Source organism: Trachemys scripta, chromosome 10 (genome assembly GCF_013100865.1).
Source record: "Trachemys scripta elegans isolate TJP31775 chromosome 10, CAS_Tse_1.0, whole genome shotgun sequence".
In the NCBI taxonomy this organism is placed as follows: domain Eukaryota; kingdom Metazoa; phylum Chordata; order Testudines; family Emydidae; genus Trachemys; species Trachemys scripta.
In genome coordinates, this window is record NC_048307.1 from 9974953 (window position 1) to 10001561 (window position 26609).

General features: G+C 39.8%; 1 protein-coding gene across 2 annotated transcripts in view; it reads right to left on the reverse strand.

Moving 5' to 3' along the window:
- The window catches only part of SDK1 (sidekick cell adhesion molecule 1), a 646617-nt gene that overhangs the window by 203129 nt on the left and 416879 nt on the right, over window positions 1-26609 (reverse strand). For both annotated transcript variants that reach the window (XM_034784003.1, XM_034784002.1), the window contains exons 6-7: window positions 1321-1432; window positions 92-282 (exon numbers count right to left, since the gene is read on the reverse strand). In XM_034784003.1, coding sequence (XP_034639894.1) covers window positions 92-282; window positions 1321-1432 — 303 coding nt within the window. The remainder of the gene's footprint in view (window positions 1-91; window positions 283-1320; window positions 1433-26609) is intronic.

The window sequence follows — 26609 nt, forward strand, 5'->3', positions numbered from 1 at the left end:
GTTGATGAAATATTAAAATATCAATTCTATTTCCTATTATACCTGAGTCCAAACCCTGCTTTACTATAAAAGAGACTGCTTTCAGAATTACCCATTATAGAGAGGAAGGCCTTTGCTCTTGCCGGCTCAACAGTGCTGTCTTTCAACTCTGCCTCACAAAAGTACATTCCAATGTCAGCAGTGGTTGGGTTGGTGATAGTAAGACGTCTCCCAAAACTGTTAACCCCACTGCTTATTTTTATTCCATTTCTCTTCCAGGTCATGCTCAGTTTCTCAACAGGTCTGTGAGAGTAAAAAAACATTCAGATTATTGCAGTGAATGATATTATCACCTATAATACACAGAGAATATAACTCACCTAACTCTTCCAATATCCCTGGCAGATTGATCATTAGACACTTAAAAATAAATTCAGATAGAACTCTGATGTCTTAACAATCACACATCAAGGGTACAGACTATTCAAGTACTACTGAACAAAGATGGCTAATTATTATTATTATAGCAATGGAACTTAAGCGCTAATGATTTGGTTTGTCTAAGCAAACAACATTAAAAATAAATACAACCGTGGGACTCAGCTACGTGGGAGAGGCTTTCATAATAGCACAGTTACCAAGGTAGCACTAACTGTATCAAGAACATCTCTGACTTCAGGGGGACAGGAAATCAGCTGGACCTCTTATCATCCAAAGGCCTCAGCCCTTTACCTCTCTTAGGATTCAATCCTACTCCCAATACCCTCAATTGGCTTTAATAGGAACAATTTCTAGCCTTTAGTGAGATTCCTAATGTACACTCTACATTATGGTGTGTACAAAAAGTTAATTGTAATAACTGTAAACTGAGGACAACTGTAACAGTTAACTGCAGTACTCTGCCTTGTCCATTTTATTTATGTGGGGTGAGGAAAATAGGAGGATCTCCTTCATAATTTAGTTAATGGGAAATGTAGAATATTAATCTATAACAGTCATCTTGCATTTCAACAGCCAACTTAATAGTAATAGGGTTAATCATTAATGTTGTGGACTCCTGTTACAGAGTGTTTGCTGATGGCCAAATGTCATGTTTCTGCCTTCTCTTTTTGACTCTGTTGCAGCATGAGTAAAGGTGGGAAAGTAATTATGTCTAGTTTCTTATTTTCCCAGAAATAATCTATATGTTAAACAAGTAATATGGATTCCTTATCAGTTGTGCAAAGCAAGCTGTATGCTATATTCTGCTTATTACAACCATGAAATTAAAAAAAAGAGGTTCTCACTCCATTTTTAGCAGAGGACAGTTCCTTATTATTACTACTACTATATTTACAATACCTTGCGTTGGCCACACATTCCAGTGTGATTTCACTGCTCCCTGCTACCACACTGGTGTTGCGCGGAGGGACTACAATGATAGGAGCTGTGGTGTCAGACACATTGTTGGCATCTACAAAGGGCAGAAAAAAACCTTGTGAAAACACTGTACATATGCAAACAGCAATGACTGAAACATTCCAGGAAAGGATATCAGCAAATGACACAGCTGCAAATTTCACTCTTCAACCTTATCAGTCTTAATCTCCTCATTAGAAGGAGATCTTCAGGATGGTCATTTTCATTTACTTTCATTATGCTGTACAAACACACACTTTCAAAATGCCCAGCTTGCAATAATTCAAAACACATAACTCACAAGGACTACTCCCAAATAGAGAGCAAACAAATTAAGCATCCTAGAGGTTTTCAACTGCTGAGCACTTATTTTTATCAAACCCTTGCTGACTTATATTTTTAAGGACTTTTCAGGTTCTGTTTAATCTTACAGCTTCCATACCATTTCAAAAGAGCCTGCCAGGACTTGCATTAGTTCTTTTAAAAGATTTTTTACACCAGGGAACAAATATGAAATTAACAAAGGAACATCTCACAGCAACTTCAATCCATTTTCTTATCAGAGAAATAAATAACCCAAATCTGCTTCTCTTTTGTGAGGCATCACACTGTAAATAATTTAGCTTATGCAACAGTCAGTAGACTCTAGAAAAATGATAAAAAGGTTGGTGTCTTACTGGTTTCATTTTAAAAATTTCTGTACATGCATTTAATAAGTGAATTAAAATGCCAACGTGTTATTGCCTTGCTTCTACCTATTCATTTGGAGGGGGAAGAAAGAGGGGGGAGGTAACTTGAATAAGAGAATAATGAAAGATTTCCAAAAATAAAGAATTCAATAAAGGAATTATAGAGAAAAGAAATGAAAATACATCTAAACTGAGGCAAATCCAAACTGGCTCAAACGCTTTTTGCTAAGGAGGCTTACCAATGCAAAATCCATCACTATGGGTAATGACAATGGGAAACTGGCAAATGAAAGGTACCAAACTCTGCTATCTCTGCCACAATGATATATCCACAAAGAGCAGAAAATGGAAATAAATTTCTGTGTTTATCTAGTACTTCCAAAAATCTTTCTTTCCTTCACATTTTGGACAGAACAGGCTTTCAGTAGAGGGGCTCATACACATTTAAAATGGGGAGGGTGGGTGAGAAGAGAAGAGAAGCAGCATTTTGCAAAACAAATATTCTAAATCTCATAGTGACAAGATTTTTAATCTTTAACACATTCTCAGCTGACAGTGGAAGGCACAGTATGAGAGAAGAAAGCATGTAGTTCAACCTCAGGCCCCAGAAGTACTTAAGTCCATCCCCATTCACAACAGCACTTAAGCAAGTGTTCAACTTTGGGCATGTGCCAAAGTGCCGTTCTCAGCAGAGATGCTTTCTGAAGTAAGCATTTAATAATTCCTCTTTTTCAATATATTTACACCCACAGCAAATCACTAACTGTTAGAGCCAAAAACCCCTTAAAGATTTAAATTGTTAGTGATTTTTACTTCTGTTTCAATTCAGATCTCTTTTCACAAAATTACTGGGAATGCTGGGCTGACTATTAGCAGGTGGTAAATCAACTGTTCTCCACTGGTTTTGTGTGAGGTGAAAGTTAGCAGCAGTAAATGCTAAAAGGTCAATGAACAAGGCACTAATTTTGCATTAATTACTACTTATCTCCATCTATAAAATAGGGAAACCATGTTCACTCCTTATCAGCACCTCTGGAGGACAGCTCACAGCACTCCAACAACAACCAAAGAATAGAATTGGGCTTTGTGCTAACATCCAGGAGTTCACCATATGAAACAGGCTCTTTGTGCAATAAAAAGATAAGCACAAGAGCTAGAAGTACACTTTATTTTCCTTGCAACAAGAGTAATATAGGCAAGGCTTCATTTACTTCTTTATTACTAATTGTAATGAGAACACTAATGAATAGAATTTGAGCCATAGTCATACAATGTCCTAGAATAAATCTATTAGAAGAATTAGCCATCTGATAATGTTTTTTGAACATGTGGGGTTAAGAAGACACAGATCTGGACCTAGTATATTTCTTTTGAATCATGACATAAAAAGCCAATGTTCTAACTTTTATCTAATGGAAAGCTAATGTGCTCGTTACTATATCCAGTATAATATGCTGTATTCTCACATTATATGGAGCTCATCACAATGCTTGGTGCTTGGCTGCTAGTATTGTACCTAGAAATGTCAGTTGCAGAAATAATAAGCATATACATAGAACACTAAATTTTCAAAGCACCGTATAAACATTAACTAGGCAGCATACATATTAGTAGTTCATACTCAAGAACAGTCAAAAGTTCCATTTGCACAACCAAAGAGTCACCTGCTGAAATCCACTATGGCCCTGATCCTGCAAATGGGTCTCAGCAGGGGCATCCACATGGTTCCCTTTGCAGGACGGAATCCATAACATTTCATTGTGTGTGGTCAATACATGATGAAGCAAGACTAAAGTCCCTCTGAAAGTATTAATCTCAACACAACTGTAACCATGTAGTCGATACCTATGTGCCCATAACATGCCTTAAGGGAAATCCTTTTGTAGAAACCTACAAGATACAATTTCAGAAAGTACCAGAACTTCTAAATTTAGATAGAAAGGAAATAATACCATAGAAACAGCATGTAAACCATTTTTCAATGAAGGAGAAGTGGACCACCAATTTCAGACAGTCAGGTAAGACAGAAACTGTTCAGGTTTTCTATGCACTGCTGTTGTGGCCATGTTGGTCCCAGAATAATAGAGAGACAAGATGGGTGAGGTAATATCTTTTATTGGACCAACTTTTGTTGGTGAGAGACACAACCTTTCGAGCTTACCTAAAGGTCTTTTTCAGGTCTGGGAAACTAACTCAGAGTGTCACTGCTAAATACAAGATGGAACAGATTGTTTAGCATAAGTAGATAACACATATTTCAAGGGACCATTCGAGGTAAAGTGACCCATTAACAACCCTCCAGTCATAGGGAGGAAAGGAAAGGGCGGGGGAGGGAAATAAGATTGTTGTAGTAAGCCATAAATCCAGTATCTTTATTCCAGCAGTTCTCAAACTGTGGGTCGGGTCCCCAAAGTGGGTCACGACCCCATTTTAATGGGGTCACCAAGGCTGGCATTAGAGTTTCTGGGGCCAAACCCAAGCCCCACTGCCCAGGGCTGGGGCCAAAGCCCAAGGGCTTCAGCTCTGAATGGCGGGGCTCAGGTTACAGGCCCCCACACCTGGGACTGAAGTCCTTTGGCTTCAGTGTTGATCCCAACACCCGTGGGGCTCAGCCTTTGGCTTTGGGCCCCCTACCAGGGGCAGCAGGCTCAGGCAGGCCCAGGTCTCAGTCCCTCCTTCTGGGGTCATGTAGTAAAGTGATCACTCTATATCTGCCTCCTCCCAGACCTTGTGTCTGCAGGGATCAGGTGTCATCAGGCCTGAAGCAGCATAGAGGGCCCTCTGCCGTGAGGGATCTGCTCACTCACTCCTGTGACAACGGAGCTGCAGAGGACTCACTTCACAGCTGCAGGGCTGGTGATACCCAGTCCCTGCAGGCAGTGGCGGATTAATAATTTTGCCGCCCCTAGGCCGGGAAATAATTGCTGCCCTGGCCCCGCCGCGACTCCGCCCTTTTCCCACCCCCATTCCAACCCCCTCCCCAAAGTCCCCACCCCAACTCCGCCCCCTCCCTTCCCCTATTGGATCCCTTCCCCAAATCCCCACCCCCGGCCCCGTCTCTTCCCCCAGCGTGCGGCATTCTCCCTCTTCCCCCCTCCCTCCCTGCCCCGCGAAACAGCTGTTTCGCGGCGCAAGCGCTGGGAGGGGAGAGAAACAGGATGCGGCGGCGAGCTTGCAGAGGAGGCAGAGGTGAGCTGGAGCAGGGGGGCGGGGCACGGAGGGGAGCTTCCGCCCCTGCAAATTTGCCTTGTCGGCCTAGGCAATAATATGGCACTGCCTGCAGAAGTGCTCACTGATTTTTTTTGTGTGGTCAATTTCAGTGTCAGCTGAAATGTACAATTGCTGACATTTATAGATTAAAGTAGACTCCTACACCAAGCCTACTCATGAGAAATGCAGTCACCTCAAACAAGCAGCAACCAAGAGTGCATCCCATACAATCACACTTTCACCGTGTGTTATATACAGTATATATGTTACTAAAGTACACTCAAAGCACATTTTTAACGAAAAGTGAAGTTCCCCTCAAATACTGAAATCATAAAAGCAATAATATTTTGTAAGACTCTGATCCTTCAAACACTTCTGCATGTGCTTAACTTTGGGCATGTCACTAGTTCCATTGAATTCAATAGGAATACTCATGCCTGAGGTTAAGCACAAACAGAAGTGTTTTCAGGATCAGGGCTTTCTATATGAAAATAGAAAATATATTAATCATGTAAACCAATAGCTCTTATGCAAGAAAATATTTTATGTGAGCTGTTTCCATTGTCTGACAAATTTGAAGAAGACTTATAGACAATATATACAAACTAACAAGAGCTTAGGAGAAACAGGAAAAAATGAAACAACCTAAAATCCACATTACAAATATGTCCAAATGTTTAAACACTTAACAGCCTTACACATTTTTAAAAAGAACTTTTTTCTTTGTAAAGACTTTCATGCAGACAGAAAGAACTGTTAGTTTTAGCCCTAGGGAAAGATTAATGGAGAACTGAACTCCAACCACAAGGAAACTTGCCTCAGATACCCTGGCAACAAGGCATGTTATATATTATATTACATATGAAAGAGCCTAAAATGCAGAGCTGAGAAGCTTCAGAAATCTTTGAGGGAGTTCTCTAGGGCCCAATCCTCAGGAGTAATAAGAGACAATTTATGGGACTCTACAGTGATTTAATTTACCTATAGAAAATACATTTTGGGCAAGATCTTGGCTTTTTAAGCCAGAGCCCTGTGTGGAGGATGGTGCAGGGTCACACTGACCCAAGAGAGGCACCAGAGTGACTGGACCTCATGCTGGCGCAATCTCTCCAGGTTGCTCCTTACACTCAGGGAGCGAGCACTCTGCTCCATCATTCCCCACAGTGCACCGGCCCTGTATCTACAGACTAGGAGAGGGCATGGAGGCATGTCCCAGCTCTTTTTCCTCAGAGCCCCTGCTCTGAGGAAAAGCAGAAGTGAACAGTCCTTGTGCTCTCCAGATGCAGGGAGTACAGGGACTGCTCTTGTGAGTGACCTCTCCCTGCCTGTATAAAGAGGGGAGAGGGTCTTTGCTTTCTCCTCTGCTCCTGCGCAAGTTCATGAACCAGGCTTGTATTTTAAGAACATTCCAGAAATAAATTCTTTACATTGTCCCATGTAGTGTTGAGGAAATTAAGACTCTATTTAGTTATACAGCTCTCTGTTATTTCTCAGCAGTAGAACTCAAAAGCAGACAAAATTTCTGTTCTACACTCTGAACTTGCCTTCTCACAACTCCGTGTGCAAAAAGAGCAATTTGGAAGTTCAGTGTCTGTCACTGACCTGACCTTCCCCCATGCACAGTGAGGGGTTTCTTTTTGCTAAGAAACTTATCATCCTACACATCATTAGGGCTTTTAACTCGAGAAAATATATACCCCAAGACATTTTATCTAGAGGACACTCAGGTGGCTTTTCATTTCTTCAAATAGCTTTAATATCAAATATCTAACTGGATGTAATGTGTAATCTTATTCAACAAGGGAACAAAAGCTATGGTCTAGCAATGGTATCAATTAGCTTTAGTCTTCTTTAAAGCAAACAAAAAGCAACAGGTACCACAGCCTGTTCCAGATAGCCAGCAGGGGGAGCTGGATACTTTGATTCCCTCTCCATGTCAACTAGAACCTTTTTGTATCTGCAATATGACTGCTTGGGTTTAAAAAGATTTTAAAATAACCAATCAGTGGAATTGAGGTTATATTTTTCTATGATACTCTAAAATAAGAAAAATAGGTACACGCTCAGGAGGAGAAAACACAGGTTTGGGAGGTTCACACAGACAGCTCTCCAAAAGTTATAAAAATGGTGCTTTGCTGCACATGAACGTCTGTGGCAAACATTAAGAGTCACCTTCTGATGGAACAGGGCCCCATTTTCTTCTTCTAGCCCATGTGTTTCATGTACCTAGTTCATGTATTTATCATCCCCTTTCTCAACAATGGATTTGAGTTAATTTATTGTGCTACCTGTTAGTATTTCTAATTTAAACAAAGGCATAACAGAATTGCCAATTAATCTGATGAATAGATAATGAGAAAACCAAAAAATCTGTTCTAAAACATTAAATTCAAGCCAGAGAGGTTCAGTAGTGGAGTGACCAAAGCTGAGGAAAGAAACAAAGAGGGAAGGCTGAGTGCCAGGCGTGGTTGTATTACCAAAGATAATGACAGCTTTCATGGAAGCCTAGATGTGGGACCTCTTACTTTTTGCTGTCCAACAGCAGGAAGAGAAGAAAAAATGAGACAAAATATAATGCCACATTTTATGTTCAATTTCATCTCCATATATACACAATCATTTTTATATGAAGTGTTGTAGCCATATTGATCCCAAGATATTAGAAAGACAAGGTAGGTGAGGTCATATCTTTTATTGGACCAACTTCTGCTGATGAGGACACAAGCTTTCGAACTTACACAGAGCTCTTCTTCAGGTCTGGGAAATGAGTGTCACAGTAAATACAAGGTAGAACAGAATGTTCAGCGTATGTAGTTAAAACATACTTCAAGAGACCATTCAAGGTGAAGTAGCTGATTAATATCTCTCCAGTCATAGGGCAGAAAGGGAGAGAAAAAGCTGAGGCGGGGGTGGTGGAAGAAACTGGGTTATAGATTGTTGTAAAAAGCCATAAATACAGTGTCTCTATTTAGTCCATTTTTTTTTTTTTTTTTTTTAGTATCTAGCTAAACTATGTATTTAAGCTTCTAGGCTCATCTTTTGAAGGTGTTGTGCAGGTTTCCTTTGAGGATGAGGACTGAGAGGCCAGATATAGAGTGAGTGCTTTGTGAAAAGTGTTCACCCACAGGTGATAGGATCTTTCTGTCTTATTATTTTTCTATGAGAGTTCATTTGAGAGCATAGTAATCGTCTCTTTCATCCATAGTAGCTATTGGAGCATTTAGTGCACTAGATACCTGCTAAACAATCTATTTCACCTTGTATTTAGCTGTGACACTCTGAGTACATTTCCCAGACCTGAAGAAGAGTTCTGTGTAAGCTCAAAACTTTTCTCTCACCAACAGAAGTTGGTCCAATAAAAGATAGTACCTCACCCACCTTGTCTCTCTAACCATTTTTATCTCACTTTATATACTTCAGGATTCTTCTCTTTGACAAGAGAAAATAAATAAAATATGACAATTTGAAAAACTGTCTAGTTGTTTCTTTCCCCCCTCATTTGTAACATATTTGAACACACCTCCATTTCGAATGAATGAGATGTAACAAGGAAAATGTTCTCATCTGCCATTTCTTGGGCTAAGAAAAATGACAGGGATAAAGAAAAGCAACTCTGCTGACTGCACTTTGAAAGGATCATTTTAAGGGGTGAGGAAGCACTTTCAGATAAAATTACTTAAGAAATCAGATAAGATTAAATAATAGCTTAATTTCTGGGTATAAAAATTGAAACAATAGCTGCCAAGGAAATATCTAGTTCAGTTTGGTCCCTGTTCCTGCGAAGTATCCATGCTGACCCTTACATTTGTGCAGCGTTTCACTGAAATCAAAGGAAATCTAGGAGGGTGTGAAGGGTCATGAAGGTGGATCAGGGCCTTAACTGTTAAAACAATTCTGGTTTATAAAATTCGATGCATTCAGAGTTTAACGTTTGAGTGGCAGTCTGCAACAGTGTAAAGGAAGAATCCAGGTGATGAGTAACCAAATGTCAATTCTCTGACGTAAAGACTTCTTTTTGTAATTAACTCGTTTTAATGTAGATGATTTTCAGCTTTGAAAATAAATGGTGCAAAATCAGAGCATACTTTCTTTGCAAATCTGGAAAACCTGAACAGTTAGTGTCAATCCATGCTAATCAAAAGATATTAGCAGAAACAATAGATATCTGCAGGTCATTCAAGCAGAATCTGTAGGGGATTCCTGCCTCTCTGCCCAAAACTCTGTGAAATTTCTGCTCAGGAAGGGAATTTTTTTTAAATGGTATGTTTAGGCCAAATCCTTCTTACAATACTCACATTGAGTACTACTGAAGCTAATGGGACTTCATCATATGTGTAAAGTGAGCGGATTTGTGTGCTACAAGGAGAGTCACCTCAATGTTCCTGAATCAAGTTTTATACAAAACCAGGGCTTAATTTTTGCTAGAGCTTTCCAGGGCTGAGCAGTTCATAGCCCCGTCACATCTGGGTTTGCCGTGTCAGTTATGAAAGTAAAAAAATTGCTTGAGCCCTGGCACCTATTTCATTACTAATTAAGCACTGTGGAAAACCCATTAGGGCTCACACAGACCATATCAAAGACGTCCACCCTTTTCATCTGTTTATACTACTGACATCACCATGATGTCTGTGAGTGCATTAGTTATTGATCACATTCTACATGCCATTTTTGCCCAGATTTTTCAGAACCATAACAAATTCCTTAGTTGTCTGAATTGCACTAAATCAAGAGAATGTTGATTGGTTAGTTTAGTGGTTCAATGATTAGATGGTTAGCATATTACATTGCAAAAGACCCAGGGAAGATCCTTGACACTGGTATTATTCCCTGAGCACCCAGGGCAAGATTTGCTGAAGCCAGTGAGGATTTGATTGCAGGACGAGGGCCTATGAGAGTTTATAATCTGTTTTATCCGTCCACATAGTCCAGATTTTAACATGGCAACTTCCTAAGGTTCTCACTGAAACTGTTTACTCTTTCATCCACTTGCCATGGACAGAAAAAATAAAATGTCAAAAGTCCTAAATGCTTTTAAAAAAATAAAAATCAAAGAAGCCACGTCTTCGATGACAAAAAGGCAGCTTTAGTTACAAGTTTCTGAAAATCATCTGCACTTTACATGATAAGTGATTCACCAAGGAAAATCAGTCATTGGATAAGCAATGTGTCAGTCAAAGCCATCCACAGAAAACCCACCCTCAGGTCCCTGAAGAAATGTAGTTACATCTAAATGCTTTTCATACATGAAAATGTCACATAACCCCACTTCAAACACTATAATTTATGAACATGAATCCATTTATTAAAGGGTGAGGGGAAGGATTATGCAAAGATGTTTAGAAAATTGAACTAACATAGCTGTCTTTTGTTTGCTGAAAAAAACATTGTTCAATACAAAAGACACATATGTACAGCATTTTAAGCTCAAGGTCAACTTTTGCTGTATTCTATTTATATGTGAAACATCTTTTGGGATCCAGATTGCTACCTTGCTCCCAAAAGGTCTGTTGTTTCTGATCCTTTTCATAATGAGAACAGAACTGAAAAACAAGAGCTACCTCACAGCCTTCCCCCAACAACAAACTGAAACAAGCATATGGAATGACTTGTCAGAATAATATTTTAAGAAATAGGTTACTAGGGGCCTGAGGTCCACCCCATATGGTTTGAAGTTCCCCATTCATCTCATCAAACCAGTCTACTTTCCTCTTCTCTTTCACAAAGAAATAAAATCTTTAATAAGTTGTGCAAGTCACAGATCCAGAAGCAAATAAAAATATTTCATTTACATATTTAGTGTACTGTAAAACCTAAAAGCAGGCCAGAACCATAAACAGATCAGAAATAATTTATCCAATGTAAAGAAATGCCCCCGCCCCCCACATTTTTAAGCACAGAAGTTCTTCCAAATGTGATGCTTTCCCTATGCAGCCTTTGTGATTACCAAACTTTTGGCTATTTTATATTATAAGGTCGCTTCAGACCTCAGCAAGGAGAAAAATATAGTGTGCTGTATTTCCACTGTAGCAAGAACAAAACCACTGTGAATACATAGAACATTCCAAAATGGTAAACAATAAGCCAGCTAAACAAAGCCTACAAACATATTTATTCAAAAATAATTCCACAGATGGATAAGCATTTAATTTTCTGAAGTCAGAATAAAATAGCCTCTCTCTTTTGAAAGATGGAATGGGTTTTTGTAGCTATTTATATACCGTATATAAATGCATACTACAAGAATATTTCAAGTACAGTCAAAAGAAAGCTAAGGGGAAGTTATTACTCAGGGCTCTTTGTTGTTATTATTTCTGTAAAACGGGAAGTGTCAGCATTGTTACGAATCAATTGTTAGATGCACCTTACTTGCCCAGTCCAGTGGCTGCTTGCATTAATGTACTGATTATCTTCTATCTGGTGCTCCCAGATAAGACTGGGGTTCGGGAGCACAAGGTCTCTTGGATCCCATATTGGCTTTTTACCCTCTAGGGAACGGATGGGTAATTGTTTTTAGCAATATGAATGGTGACCACCCCTCACTGCATATGACAGTTGCTTCAATAGAAGAAAATGGAAGCTTGTGGCTGTGAAAAATTCGTGTCTCTCTTCCCACCCATCACCCACCCGTGCAAACCCCTACTTTGTGCTGCTTCTTGTTTGAAGTTGTTATATCACAGACTGTAGGGTGTCACAACAGAGGTGCAGATAAATAGGAAAATCTTAGGAGTGAAAGAAAGATAAAATAAAGTGAAAATGTATGTATTTCTTTCCTGTCTACCCCAGCTATCTTAAAAAGGAATAAATTTGCTCCTAGATTGTAGAAACATAGTGCTCAGCTAGTACAAGACAGTTTGAGATATTGCCCCAGGTTATCTATTTAAAACTAACTGGTCCTATAGTCAGACAGTCTGTTACACAGCTAAGATTTTTCTGTTAGTCAACATAACCCATTTAGATTTGCTTTAGAATTAATACCAACACTACAATTTTACTATCTAGGGGGGAAAATTAGGGCAGAACCTTCTCACATCAGCAAAAGAAATAGAAAAGTGTAACAGGGGTCTTCTGAAAACAAAACAGACCCCTCCACCACTATATCCATAATTGTTAAGTTTACATATTCTAGATAGACAGACATGTTAGTGAAAGGAGAGAGAGTCACTTTCACACATATAAAATGCCTTTCAGACATGGATTAAAATTATGTCAGGTAGTTGAAACGAAACCTGAAGCCCTAAGTAGAAATAAACAGGTAATTGGTTTCTGCTGATTGGCAAACAGAATTCTCTCTATAGGATGCCTGTCAGACAGTAACAGTGTATAGTGTTTTCCCCTTTCTGCTTTGTGACTTCTGTCCTCTTTTGATTTTGCTGTTAGTTCTACAAATTCTGAGCGGCCATAACTGTGTGACAAAAGGAAACACTAAGTGAATAGATCACACACATGAAAAACTGGCCATTTTTACAGATTCTTAGAAGCACTCCACAGAGGGAGAGATGCAGTTGATCAGAAGCTGGCAAAGCCAAAGTGATTACTAAGGAGAGTTTTAAATGGGTCCAGGGGATTTTGGTTAATTCAAGATCCCAATTTTTTTTTCATATGGGGTGGGTTTAGGACAATAAAATGTGTCATATATTTAGCCAAAATCCCTCAGAAAATCCAAACAACCCCCATGCCCAAACAAAAACAAAACAGAAACCAACCAACCCAGAAAAAAAAATCCAACAAAACAAAGTCTAAGAGTGATATAAAAGAAGCCTAAGACCAGTGTTTCTCAAACTGGGGTCGCCGCTTGTGTAGGGAAAGCCCCAGTCGGTCCGGGCCGGTTTGTTTACCTGCCCTGTCTGCAGGTCCGGCCAATCGCGCAGGGCTGGCTCCAGGATTTTTGCCACCCCAAGCGGCAGAAAAAAAAAAAAAAGCTCCACCGCGCCGCTTTCTTCTTCAGTGGCAATTCAGCAGCAGGTCCTTCCCTCCGAGAGGAACTGACGGACCCGCTGCCGAAAAGCCCGACGTGCTGTCCCTTCCCCTTGGCTGCCCCAAGCACCTGCTTGCTGAGCTGGTGTCTGGAGCCGGCCCTGCGATCGTGGCTCCCACTGGCCGCAGTTTGCTGCTCCGTGCCAATGGGGGCTGCTGGAAGCAGCGGCCAATATGTCTCTTGGCCCACGCCACTTCCTGCAGCTCCCATTGGCCTGGTGCAGCAAACCGCGGCCAGTGGGAGCCGCGATCGGCCAGATCTGCGGACGGGGCAGGTAAACAAACCGGCCCGGCCCACCAGGGGCTTTCCCTACACAAGCAGCGACCCCAGTTTGAGAAACACTGCCTAAGACTGTTTGTCTGGAGTATTTTTGATGATGTTAAAGTTTTGCTTTCTCAATAGTTCTTTCAAGAAATAATCCCGAACTACTGTTGATCCTAAAAGAAAATAAAAATCAATGAATTCTCACTTCTTATTTAAAAAAAAAATTGGTATTTCATCTTACTGTTTTATGGTGGCTTTACAATGTTGCCTCAGACTCAGGCAGACATTGCATTGATTTATACTTGGTTCACAGTTTGAAAGTTATCTTCATAACTATATGGGTTAGAGACTCTTAAATGAAAAGTTAGATTGTGGAATACAATATGGGAGAACAAAAAAAAGTTACATCTTAGTGAGCCACTTCAAGGCAGCCCAATTTGGCTCTTAATGGCCAAGGACAAATAACATCTCTTGTCCTCAGTGACAACTCTTCTAAACACTAGCTTAGGACTTGTGCATAGAAAATGACCAGACTCCAAGCTGCTCTCTTGACAGCTCTCCAATCTACGTCCCAGCTGCTTCAGCTCCCAGAGATCATTGTAACTTGTAGTAGTCTCCAGGCATAACAAATCAACCTATCAACTAGGGTGAAGTGAGCAGCCAGGTAAAATGCCATTGCTTTCATTCACTCCCGAATGCTGCCATTATCAACAACCCCTTGGTCAGTACTCATGGTGCAGCTGTGAGTTAGGTTGGTAGGGCTGGAGATTCTCCTTTGGTGAAATAGAAACATTGCTGGTAATGCGTGGTTAGAGATGTCACATAGATAAATACATGTGTCTGAAAGGTCAGCTGATACTAAGGTATCTCTGAGTGGATGATCATGAATAAAGATTTTTTAGTTTATATCGGGAAATGACTTTTGAGGACATATAGCACTGGTTCGGCTTCTTAAGACTGAGGATCAGTCTGTTTCTCCCTAGTCACTTGGATACCACCACACTAAGTTTGGAACTGGAACAACTGTGCTTATGGAGCTTAAGTGAGAGATGGTATCACAAATCCAGGAGCACCTGAAGGGATTTTTGGGAAAGGAAGATGGCATCCCCCTGGGAATGGGGATCAAGGAAACTGAATTCTGTTCAGTTACTTCTGTGAATCACAGCTACCTATTTGTCTTTGGTGACCGATTCCCATAAGTCCCAGAAGAAACCAAGGCCTTTCTAGAGGAAGGGGAAGTATGAATGTAGGCGAGTCAGAAATAGTTTTGAGTCTCTTGGGGTCCACGCTAGGAGCATCTTTTGAAGGAAGAGCCTCAACAAGACCAACTATATACCTCTTCTCCTAGAGGTATTGTTTGTAGGGGTGGCTCAATGTGACTCAAATCCCCTAGATTTGAAAGAGAGAGGATTTGGCTCTCTGACATCTCTTTGAGGGCTTGATTCAACCTACCCTGAAACTCCGTTAAATGCTGGGAATACTATCCTAAATTGCACTGTTTACTTAGAGACTGCAGATTAATAGTGATAGTTTCTTCTAATAACTAGTGACAAAACTCTGTCCTTGTCTCTGTGGGTCCCGTGTTTCCTGGCAGATTTCGCTAGCCTCAGAAGCTCACTGTGACCCTCCACGTAGCCCTTCTCTCTCTAGAGGCAAGGGTCACAGCCTACTGAGCCATTTTCATCATAAACCAGCAAGGGAGGTGAGGAGAAGCAACGCTCCCTTGCACAGTCTTTGTTGTCTCCCGATCTCAGTGATTAATCGGGAGCAAAGGGAGGAGCCCAGGCCCGCCCTCTTCTGCAAGCTCCAGCCCAGGGACCCTAATAGTATCAGCTATGGTAGCTGACTTTTTAGAAACAGGACACGTACAATTCCCTGGGCCACTTTCCCACAGCAGCCCCCACTTCCTCAAGATCCACTTCACCCTTACTTCAGGGCCTCCTTCCTTGTGCCTGCTGTGGTTTGTACTGCTCAGTCTCTCCAACAGCACAGCTTTCTCCTACAGCTCCTGACACACTCGCCTCACTGACTAACTGGGAGGCTTTTAACTAGTTCCAGCCAGCCCTTGATTGGGTTCAGGTGTCCCAATCAACCTAGCTATCTCCATTGCTTTCTAGAAGGATCTTAATTGGCCCCAGGTGTCTTGATTAACCTGGAGCAACTGCTCCAGGTTAATCAAGACACCCGGTACCAGGTACCAGGGATTTGTTTAGCCTGGGGCTAACATACCTGTTCCTCACTACTTAACTATAGCCATCTGGCCTTGCCCCGTCTCACTATAGAAATGTGACAACTCCTGACAATAACTTAAGCAATGGACAGGTTGCTGTAGAATACATTGTTTATACACCATTGACTGCAATTTCTATACAGAAAATTTAATAGACCCCTTTTCCCCTCAGGAAGTTCATGTGGCCAGGGATTTACTGCTGCATTATTCCTTATGACCTGACTTATTTATCATGTCAATCATAGTAATGATATGTCAACATTATCACAGTTCTGAAGCTTTTGTTTTTTAAAACGTTTTCAGTGCTCCTACTCAACACTATAACGACATATGACCGAAAAGTTATCAGTGGCATTGATTCCACACAACCATAGGGCTGAGAAGCTACTTTGAGAGCCAAAGCACCTAGGAATAGCTGCATTTCTTTTCTTTACTTCAACCCCTTGTGTTCATAGATAGATTTACACTACAACTGCAATTAAGAAGATAAGAAAAAAATAAAATAGTGAATGTCAACCCACAGAAGCATTGTCAAGGGTCAGATTAAGAGGCTGGAACTTGTAGGTCCTGACCTACTTGAGTGTATGCAGTTGGCTTCTTTGCATCACCAGCCAGATGTTTAAAATTACAACTGCTACATATAGTAAGATTCCAAAGCCTGAAATACAAGAGAAGAGGGCTATTTATTAGAGAGACTGCCCTTCCCCTCCAAACAAAAAGCTTTGCAACATACACAAGAGAGGGGGGAAATAAAGCATGTAGAAGGAATTAGAGTAACTACTGGAATTAAAATATCATGGCAGTGTATGTGGAAAATCATTACTAATTACTGTACAAAGTTATGGACTCAGCTAGTTAGATGGAGCCACATACAATATGGTTCTGAATGAAACACTATAGACTGCATCAAAACCAAGTTAGAGGGCTTAAAGAAAGAAAAATAGTTAACAGTGGGAATTTAGTCTAGGAATACAGAGCAAACTCCTGTACTCAAGCACAAGACAGTATCTGTGCATGTGAACAGGTTTGAAAATCTGGTTTTCAGACCACAAACTACTTGATGGTCCAGATCTTCAGCCAGGCCCAACTTCTTTGACTTCAAAAGAGCTAAATCAATTCACTCCAGCAGAAAATCTGGTCCCATGTATTCCTTAATCTTTATTCAACTCTAATCACATTGACTGTATTCAATAAATAATAACAGTCATTCAAAATTAGGGATTTTTCCTCCAAATGAGTGAAACCTGGCACATCTGAGCTTTGCTCAATGTGCAGCTTAGGAGCAGGTCTGATGGGTTTTGAAGAAAATCTTGTTTGACTGGAGTCATCCTTGGGCTAATTTTGGCCACAACTGCATGCTTCATGGGAGAAGAAGTCCAAAGGGGAAAAACTGGTGGAAATCCATACGAGTGTATTTGTGCCACAATGGATTACCCTTAGGATGCAGCAGAATGAATAATACCAGAAATAATTTGTGCACAGCATTGCAGAGCTTATTTTAAGGTTTAAGTATGTTCAGAATAATACATGAAAGGAGACAAAACCTCGGGGCCTATACTGTACCCCGATTCTGTGGCCATGGGAAATACTGTCTAATCAATGGAGGACTGCAGAAATGCCTTTAATCTGGCATCAATGAGCAAATTCTTCCTCCTTACTTAAATTCCACTCCATACGTAACTGCACCCTGTCCCTCTTTTTGTTTGTTTTGGAGATGCTCACTAATGCTTCAATAAGCAATAATAACGGTATGGTAAGAAGCAGATTTTATGTTTTAAAATCATTCGTTTTTCTTCCAAAAAGCCCCATGTCCTCTAAGGAGCCCATGGTACCATACACTGGCACTCTTCAGTCTTCTCATCTTTTATTTAAAAAGCTTAATTGAGAGTTGAGAAAGTTGAAAACATACATCTAAGCTATTTAAATAAAAGATTAAAAACAGTTCCTGTACTCTGCAACAGTGGAATGTGTAGGCACACTTCCTCACTGCAGGAGTAATGCAGCAGAACCTATAAAACACAGCTGTACCCTCACTAATGCAGCAGCAGAAATTAGTTCCGAAGTGCCACAGAACTCCAGAGGCCTCACTAAAACTCAAATAATACACAGTTTTAGGTAGTAACTTAGGGCCAAACTGAGGACAGTAAAGGGGTGAGGGGCAGTCAGGGAGCCAGTTACATCTCTCTGATTTTCTGTCCAGCCAGGCCATGAGATACTGGTTAGAAGAGCCTGGTAGCAGAGCAATGGTCCTCAAGGGACCATTCACCACCTGAGGACAGGTGGAGACCAGTGTTCTTTAGCCATGCCTCTTCTCCACTCTGAAACACCCTGAGACCTGTGGGAAGACTGGAATAGGAGGCAGTTATGCCAGTCCTATGCCCAGTGCGAGACTCCATCATACTAGGGGAAAATCTATGCAATCTGTCTATGCTCCCTACCTGAGCAGTGCAAAGGGAGCAGAATGGGCAGAGAATCTGTGTGATACTTTTTAGAAAGTTCTAAATAAAATACATGTTCTCACTGTCAGCTCAGTGGAACATTACCATTGCCCATAAGAAGTGTGACATATGGCTTGAGATGCAAAAATTACATATAGAATACACAAAAAACAGCAAAAGTTTGACAGCTCAGTTCACATATTGGGTCTGAATATGATTTCATGATGGTTTAAACAACATGAACCCACAAGAAAAAATGATAAAATGGTCAAAAGTGATTTAAATCCACAAAAAGCAAAGAAATTAGCCAATCAGATTGCATGGATCATTTGTCAATATTCCATCTAGCTTTTAATTACCCAAAAGACTATAATAGCTCTTTTGGAGCCGTTACACTCTATCGTGTCAATTTGGCTGTTACAAATGCACATCACTCGTCCTCTAGCTAAAAATCATTATGAAATTACAGTATTGTTGTAAAAGGTTGCTAGGTGTTCACAGCAGCAGGTTTTGAACTTCTATGCTTTAGAATTTTTTTTTTTAATTTTCCTTTTTATAAACAGCAAAGAAATTAGATGCTGGTATGGAGCAATTGAAAATCTTTCCGTTTTTAGATCTAAGAAATGTGAGTTATAGAAGCATGAAAATTCCTTTAAATTGGCAAACTTCTGTTGGTACTCTCTATCACAACCTCATAGTTTATCTGTGTCCATATATACACTCCATTCAATGCATGTTATTTTTATATAGGCTCTTTCATATAAAGCATCATAAAATATTTTAGAAAGAGATCAAAGTAAAAACCCTTTAGAGAAATATCAGTGGGGTAGCCGTGTTAGTCCGGATCTGTAAAAGCAGCAAAGAGTCCTGTGGCACTTTATAGACTAACAGACGTATTGGAGCCTGAGCTTTCGTGGGTGAATACCCACTTCGTCGGATGCATCCGCAACGGTATTCACCCACGAAAGCTCATGCTCCAATACATCTGAGTCTATAAGGTGCCACAGGACTCTCTGCTGCTTTTAGAGAAATAGTTATATACACTGCAAGCCAAAACAACAAGGTGATAGGAGTAGAATAAAAAGATAAATTCAAAGCATTAACTACTGCAGATGAGCTGTCTTGGATACTAATTACATTCAGAGGCGAAGGGAAGAATATAGGAATGTGAAAAGGAAATGGTAGATGAGATTTAGTCTAAATCACAGCCTAAAATAATGAGAACTCTTTATAGGTGAGATCTGTGGAGAATGAGTGACTCAATGACTTATGATTCAGAGGGAGGGAGAAAGAGTTGCATATACATAGGACACCCTGTTTCACCTGTGCATCCCAACCTATGGAACCATTTATTACATCTATATGTCCCCACCACTGTTCTGTTTCCCTCAGTCTGTGCCCCTTATCTTTGTATATCTCCCCTTGACCCTTTCTGCCATCATCCCTCTCCCTAGGCCTGATCAATCACTTGCTTAATTGGAAGTCAATGGCTTTACACATATTTATGCTGGTGGTGAATGTCAGCCTTGCTTCCCCCCCCCCAAATATACTTCTCCCTGTACTATTTATTGTTATGGATTTTTAAAATGAGGTATCTGTATTCTAGGCACATGCACAACTACAAGTATTACAAAAAGAAATAAAACAATAAATGACAAGTCCATAGTACTTCTGCCATTTTCCTGGTCTCTTACTCCATTGTGATTTTCTTCCCCCAACACACCCTTCTTTCCGTCTCACTGAATTAAGTAAATTCATCTTAGATTGTGAGGTTTGGAAATCAATAATTCTGACATCAAATCAGAGCTGACTGTAATCATTCCATGGCATTGCAGACTTACAGAGATACTTCTCATGTAAGTCTTCACTTGGTTCTATCCATTTATGCCCTATAAAAAAATGGAATACATTGAACTTCAAGACTGTGTATATGATGTTGGACTATATAATATCTACTATGCAGCCAAATTCTAAACAATTTTTTACAAACATAAGAAAGGTGGCAATATAAGAAAATTATAATTACAATGTAGCAAAATAATTATTTATCATATAAAATGTTAATTTACAACCAGCCACTGTGTAATCCAGGGGAGACTGTATGGTGTTTGAAATACCAAATATATATATTTTAAATCTGTCCTGAGATTGAATAATAAAATAAAATACGTAAGTTGTACAGCAAAGGAACCAAAGATAGTAAACATTTCCTCATAGACTTTCCCTCTTTCACAGATGTGAGACCTCAATATATCTCCAACCCCTTACTTATCACGCAGAAAAAAATATAACCAGGGACAAACTATTATACTCAATAGTACCCTGCAATCTTCATGCACTTCAATCTAAGTGCAACCAACAAAACACTTTTTTTTAAACCAACTGCACTTTTGCTGAAAAACCATGGATAAACGCAAAATGTGGTGATGGCTTTTGCCTTCTGGGACAAGACTGTTGCCATGTTGTGATACAAAGTTTTCACATCATCAAATGTTGATATTTTAGGATTTTTTTGCTGATACAGGGCAGTTTATCAAAGTCTGGATTGTTTAAAAAATAATAATAACAAAGCTTTTCAATACAGGTGCTTTCCTGTGCCACAGAACTAAACATGTACAATTTGCAAGACCCTCCAGAGCCAATTATTTATTTTGGAAATGTTAACTCTCTTCTTGAAATGTTAACTTTAATATTTATATTTTAGTAAGGATCTGCCAAAGAGTTTAAGAACAAAACAAAACAGCAAAACATTAGGGCTAATTACTTCATCATGGACGGGGCATAGCAAATCATTTTAGACCTTTGTTGCTCCTTATCTTTGCAAAGATTTGCGTTTGGTGTCAGTAACTCAGTTTGTGAGTAGTTAATAATTTGGGTATTATTCTATAGTAATGGTCCAAAACATTATAGCTTACTATACTGATATTACATTATTTTTGGATCAGTACTAAAATCTAGTACTATTTAATTAATTGAATAAATTTTTTTTTTCATTTCTAGAATGCTAATATTTAAGGCTCCCAAAGAGAATTTCAGCTGTGAGGAAATAGGCCCCCACTGATATCCAGATCTTCAGATGTGTTATATTCCAGCAAACTTGACCCATATGTTATTAGTTCACCATTATTATCTTGCTCAAAGACATCAATATGAAAATATAAATAAATAAATCAGGATTTCTCCCTCTATCAATATGGAAAAATGTGACATGAAGCACAGAGGAAAGCTGATCAAAGATAATATTTATTATTTTTAGGAGCCCTTGTCATGGGCCAGGACCCCAGTGCACTAGCTGCTGTACAAATGCGGAACAAAAAGATGGTTCCTCTGCCCATTTAAGTATAAGACAAAAGCCAACAGATGGATAGACAGACAGGGGAGTACAAGGAAACAATGACACAATAGGTCAGCATGATGGCAGTGCTTTTAGCATACCAGCAACCTAACCATTGTCAAGGTTTTGGTAGGCATGATGGCAAAGGAGAATTTTAAGGAGGGTTTTGAGGACGATAATCAGGGCCGCAGGGCCGGCTCCAGGGTTTTGGCCGCCCCAAGCAGCCAAAACCAAAAAAAAAAAAAAGCCGCGATCGTGATCTAAAAAAAGCCGCGATCACGATCTGCAGCGGCAATTCGGCGAGAAGTCCTTCACTCCGAGCCGGAGTGAGGGACTGTCTGCCGAATTGCCGCCGAATACCTGCACCTGCCGCCCCTCTCTGGAGCGGCCGCCCCAAGCACCTGCTTGAGAAGCTGGTGCCTGAAGCCGGCCCTGACGATAATGAGTTAGGTTTGTGGATGTTTACAGAGAGCTCCTCCCAAATGTGAGGGACAGCATGGAAGAAAGCGTTAAGGCACTTGTTAGAAAATTAAACAAGCAAGCAATGGAGGCTGGCATCATGGCCAATTGGAGGGGAGAGTCGACATCTTGACAGCAAATGACAGTACAGGTAGGGTTGAGATAGACCATGAAGGGCCTTGAAAGTAAACAAGCAGTTTGATCCTATAGAGAAGGAGAAGCCAGTGGAAAGATGCAAAGAGAAGGGTGACTTGATCAAAGCAATGGGCTAGGAAAACATTTGCAGCAGCATTCTGAATGGATGGCTATGAGTAAGGCAAGACTGAATTTGTTAAGGTCAGAGAGAAGGATATTGAAGTAATTGAGACATGAGTTTATGAGAACCTGGACAAGAATTTTAGCTGTGTGGATGGTTAGGAAATGTCATGCGATGCAGACCAATTCTGCAAGATTTAGACATAGCCTGGATATGAGGACCAAGTAAAAAATGATGCCCAGTTTACAGGCCTCAGTGACAGGCAGGATGTTGGTGTTGTCCATAGTTATAGAGATTGAGAGACTATCACCACAGTAACCTCAAGTGACTGAGAAAGGAGTTGGGGAGAAAGGACCTTGGGAGTAAAGATTAAGAGCTCAGTTTCAGCCATGCTAAGCTTTAGCTGACCACTAGACATCCACTAGGAGATGTCAGAAAGCCAGGTCAAGATTTTTTATTACTAGTTGTGGTGCCACTAAATCCTATGGGTAATGGTGGCTTTTTAATGCACATAGGCTTCTGCAAAATTCCCCGAGCATTTCCCCTCCCTTCCCCCACTTCTCTATGACTGGCTACACAGACAGAAAAACTGGGAGGAGAAATGAATAAGAGATCAGAAAGATGCAATAGAGCAAGTCTGTGGAGAATTCTGAAAACCAGGAGAGCTATTTCAGACTGGATGCAAAAATGATTAAGAGCAAGGCATCAAAAGTGATACATGATCAGGGTGACATGATACACACAGTACATGGCATACACACATTTATGTTATGTAAAAAATAAGGAATCAGACATTTATTTCCATAGCTTTGTATTTTAATGACCCTGTCTGGCTTTTATAACATGCAGATATATTACTAGCACAGTCAAATTCACTGGTAAATACAGAATGCCTTTGTAGGCACACAGCAATTTGGGTGCATCTAATTCTGCTTGAACAACATTTTTGATAAGAGACAGCCATGAATAGACTATTGTGCTAGGGTAAGGCAACAGCATAGCAAGAGAGTCTATTTTGGTTTTGTTTGTCTTTAAAAAAAAGTAAGAAAAAAATAACCCTGTGATTCTGCACATGGGCTGCTGAACAGACACACAAAGCCCTGCACACTCCACAGAAAATCAAATGAAGACCGTTTGCTGATGCAGCACAGTGCCAAAGAACCATTCATATAGTTTGTCATTCCATTACAGCAAAGAAAGAAATAGTTCTTCAATCACTGTTTTCAAGAAAAATTAACACTCCTCTCAGCCGCTCTTCAGTCTGTGAAAGCATTTTATTCATTTCTGTGCACCTAGCCCTTATTTATTTGTAAATTTATGCTTTCCGTGTAATATATGTAGAAGACATGTATCACAGATTCTTCTAGGGGTACCAGTACTTAAAAAGATACAGTTAATTTCTGCCTCCCATCAATAAATAAGACATAAGGGCAAAAGAAAAAAGTAAAGTTAGATCCCAGGATACAAGGAATGGCATCAATTCAATTATTGAGCATGAAAACATCCACAACTAAATGCAATTGCTACAGTGTATTTAGGGCATTTCAGACTATCACTGTCCTGGGTAGTAAAATCCCTTAGTAGTGAGTAGCACATATGGTATGCAACATTATACTCTCTTATTACGCTCCTGCATTGTTTAGATACAAGTTGAGTTAAAAAGACACCGTCAAAGTTGGTAAAACAAAAAATTGACCTCCCTCAAAACAATAATTATCTCTTAATGTCCACACAGCATTTCTCAAAATAGAGGTTGCAAAGCCTGCTTTTCAAAAAACAAACTGAACTCCCCTTGGTCCTCCACATATGTAAACAACAACAGTTTCTCTCTGCAATCATGGGGCTGTATGTGGCACTTTCTTTTCCTGTGACTGCCCCTGGTGCCCCCAGAGTTGCTAGTATTCTGAAATTGATTACTCTCCCCTGAAATGTTTTGAAGAGGTAGATTCTTATCCATTTCTATGCTTAGTAGTATCTAACAACAGGAACAACTTTGAATAAAGTCATTGGGTTAGGGGAAGAATTCATTCACACCAAGCCACACCTCACATGTATGTCGTCAACCCAAAACACAGAGGATAGGTCACCTTTTGAGCTTACTAGTTTTGTGTGTTTCAATTTAAGGAAAGTGCAAGAGGTTAATTCAGTGCTTCACTTCTTTTGCTAGATAAATACCTCTTGGATATCCTAACCATTTTCTTAATTTATTTTAATTTTAACAAGAAAAACATTAAACGTTTAATGTTACAGAATAGCTTGATCACACCCTACACATATCAGTACAAGTCATGAAAAGCAGAATCCCAATTTTTCAATTATAAATAAACTAATGATTTTTAAAGGCTTTTGATGCTAATATAAAATTATGTATGTCAAAAATTCTTGGCACTTTTCCCTCTGAGTCTGTACTGAACTAATGCCCCATAATGGAGTTAGTAACTTTCAGGGTAAAGAAGATACCATTTTTGAGGTGAGATATAAAACTGAGATCTCCTGACTTCAATCCCACTGTACATTTTACAAGAGTACATTAACTCTGGTGTCCTGGCCACAGTCTAGTTACAGTAACTATATTCTATGCACCTAAAATTCTTCCTGTAAGTTCTATTGGGTACATAATCCTTTTTCAGTTCATTCCCTAGACTCCCCTAAAGTTGGCTATGAATTGTTAAACAGCTGACAAATATCATTGCAAAAAAGAGCATTTAGCTGTAGCATTTAACATCAATGTAATTCACTCTATATCAGAGGGGTAGCCATGTTAGTCTGTATCCACAAAAACAATGAGGAGTCCAGTGCCACCTTAAAGACTAATTGATTAATAGGGGCATAAGCTTTTGTGGGTAAAAAACCCGCTTCTTCAGAGGTCTGTAATTTTCACTCCATGCATCTGATGAAATGGGTTTTTTACCCACAAAAGCTTATGCCCAAATAAATCTATTAGTCTTTAATGTAATTCACTATACCCCCTTTTTTTAGCTGCCATGTACAGAAAAACCTAACTAGGATAAGAAATATTAAAATGTTTTAAATGTTTCAACAACAACTTTTCCAAAAACCCACAGTTTTTGACTTTCTGGTCAAAAAGGCATTCAAAAGCTTATAGGTTGAAGAACACTGTGGTTTCAGTTATAACTGAACCAAAGTTCAATCTCTCCTCTCTTCCTTTTCATAAAATCAACACCTTAAAAGAATATTTCTGTGGTGCTTCATGTTCTGTAATTTTTCACTCATTCTCTAAATCTTAGAAAATGTAATGTAGATGGCCCCTGGAGCAAACACAGCAAAGATGAAGTAAAACTAGAAAAGGAGCTGTCTAGTTTAATCTATGAATGTTCATAGCAAGGGCTATGTGTAAGAATTTGTAAGCAGGATCTTCACCAATGATGGTGTTGAGGATTCATTGAAACTGGGATTCTGGACATCTGTAGGTTTTGTCACATAATGGCCTGTTCTCATTTGTTGCTTTTCTGATCTGAGAATTCCCAAACATTTTGTTTCTCCTCAGTGTCCAAATACATATACTGTATATTTTTTGTTTACAAACCACCCTAGTTTAATAGCCACATGCTTTTTGTGCATTCTGCAGTGGGAAGTACAAGATACACTCACATATAAAGTGACCTAGCTCTAAAAATGTGACCAAAAATCTATCCAATCTAATCTACCTAGGGCACAAATCACCGTATTATCTAGAAGGAAATTATCTTCACCTGGATTGCTGGCCAGAATGATGAAGGAAGGTGATAGATGGTCAGAGACCTTCGTGGGTTTGCAATCTATCCCATCTCATCTGTGCAGGCCTTTCAGCCAGATATTTTCTGCAGTTCTGTGTCTTTTTCTATCTCTGTCTTGCCTTGATTTTTACTCAGCAAAGTTCTTTGCTCTTCAGTTCTACTTCTGATCTGTGGTTTATTTAGCCTGCATGCTTCCTAAGGTCCTCATCCCTTTGTCTCTCACCCTGTGGCTTTTCCCCTGCTCTGGTGTTCACTTTCTGTACCCTCTTACTAGCATCTTAAACAACACTAACCGACCTTCTCCAAACACAAAGAAAAACAGATCTATTATAATTTTAAATGCTGTATTCCATTACTTCTTGTGAGACTGGAAACTTTGCATTCAGCTTCTAAACACTGTACTATCACTAGCGGAGATTTTGAAGTGGCCCAGACTACAGTGCCATCAGTATGTTGGTGACACCCAGCTCTACACAGCTCTTTCTTTCTCAGCACAGTCAATGCTGTCGCCTTGCCACTTTTTTTTTTTTTAAGGAAACTTGGAACCTGGATGGAGGAAGTTAGCTTAAAATAAACCTGAGGAAGATGGAGATTTAGGAAAAAGAAAGGACTTATGAAGTGACAGAAGCTAACACCCACC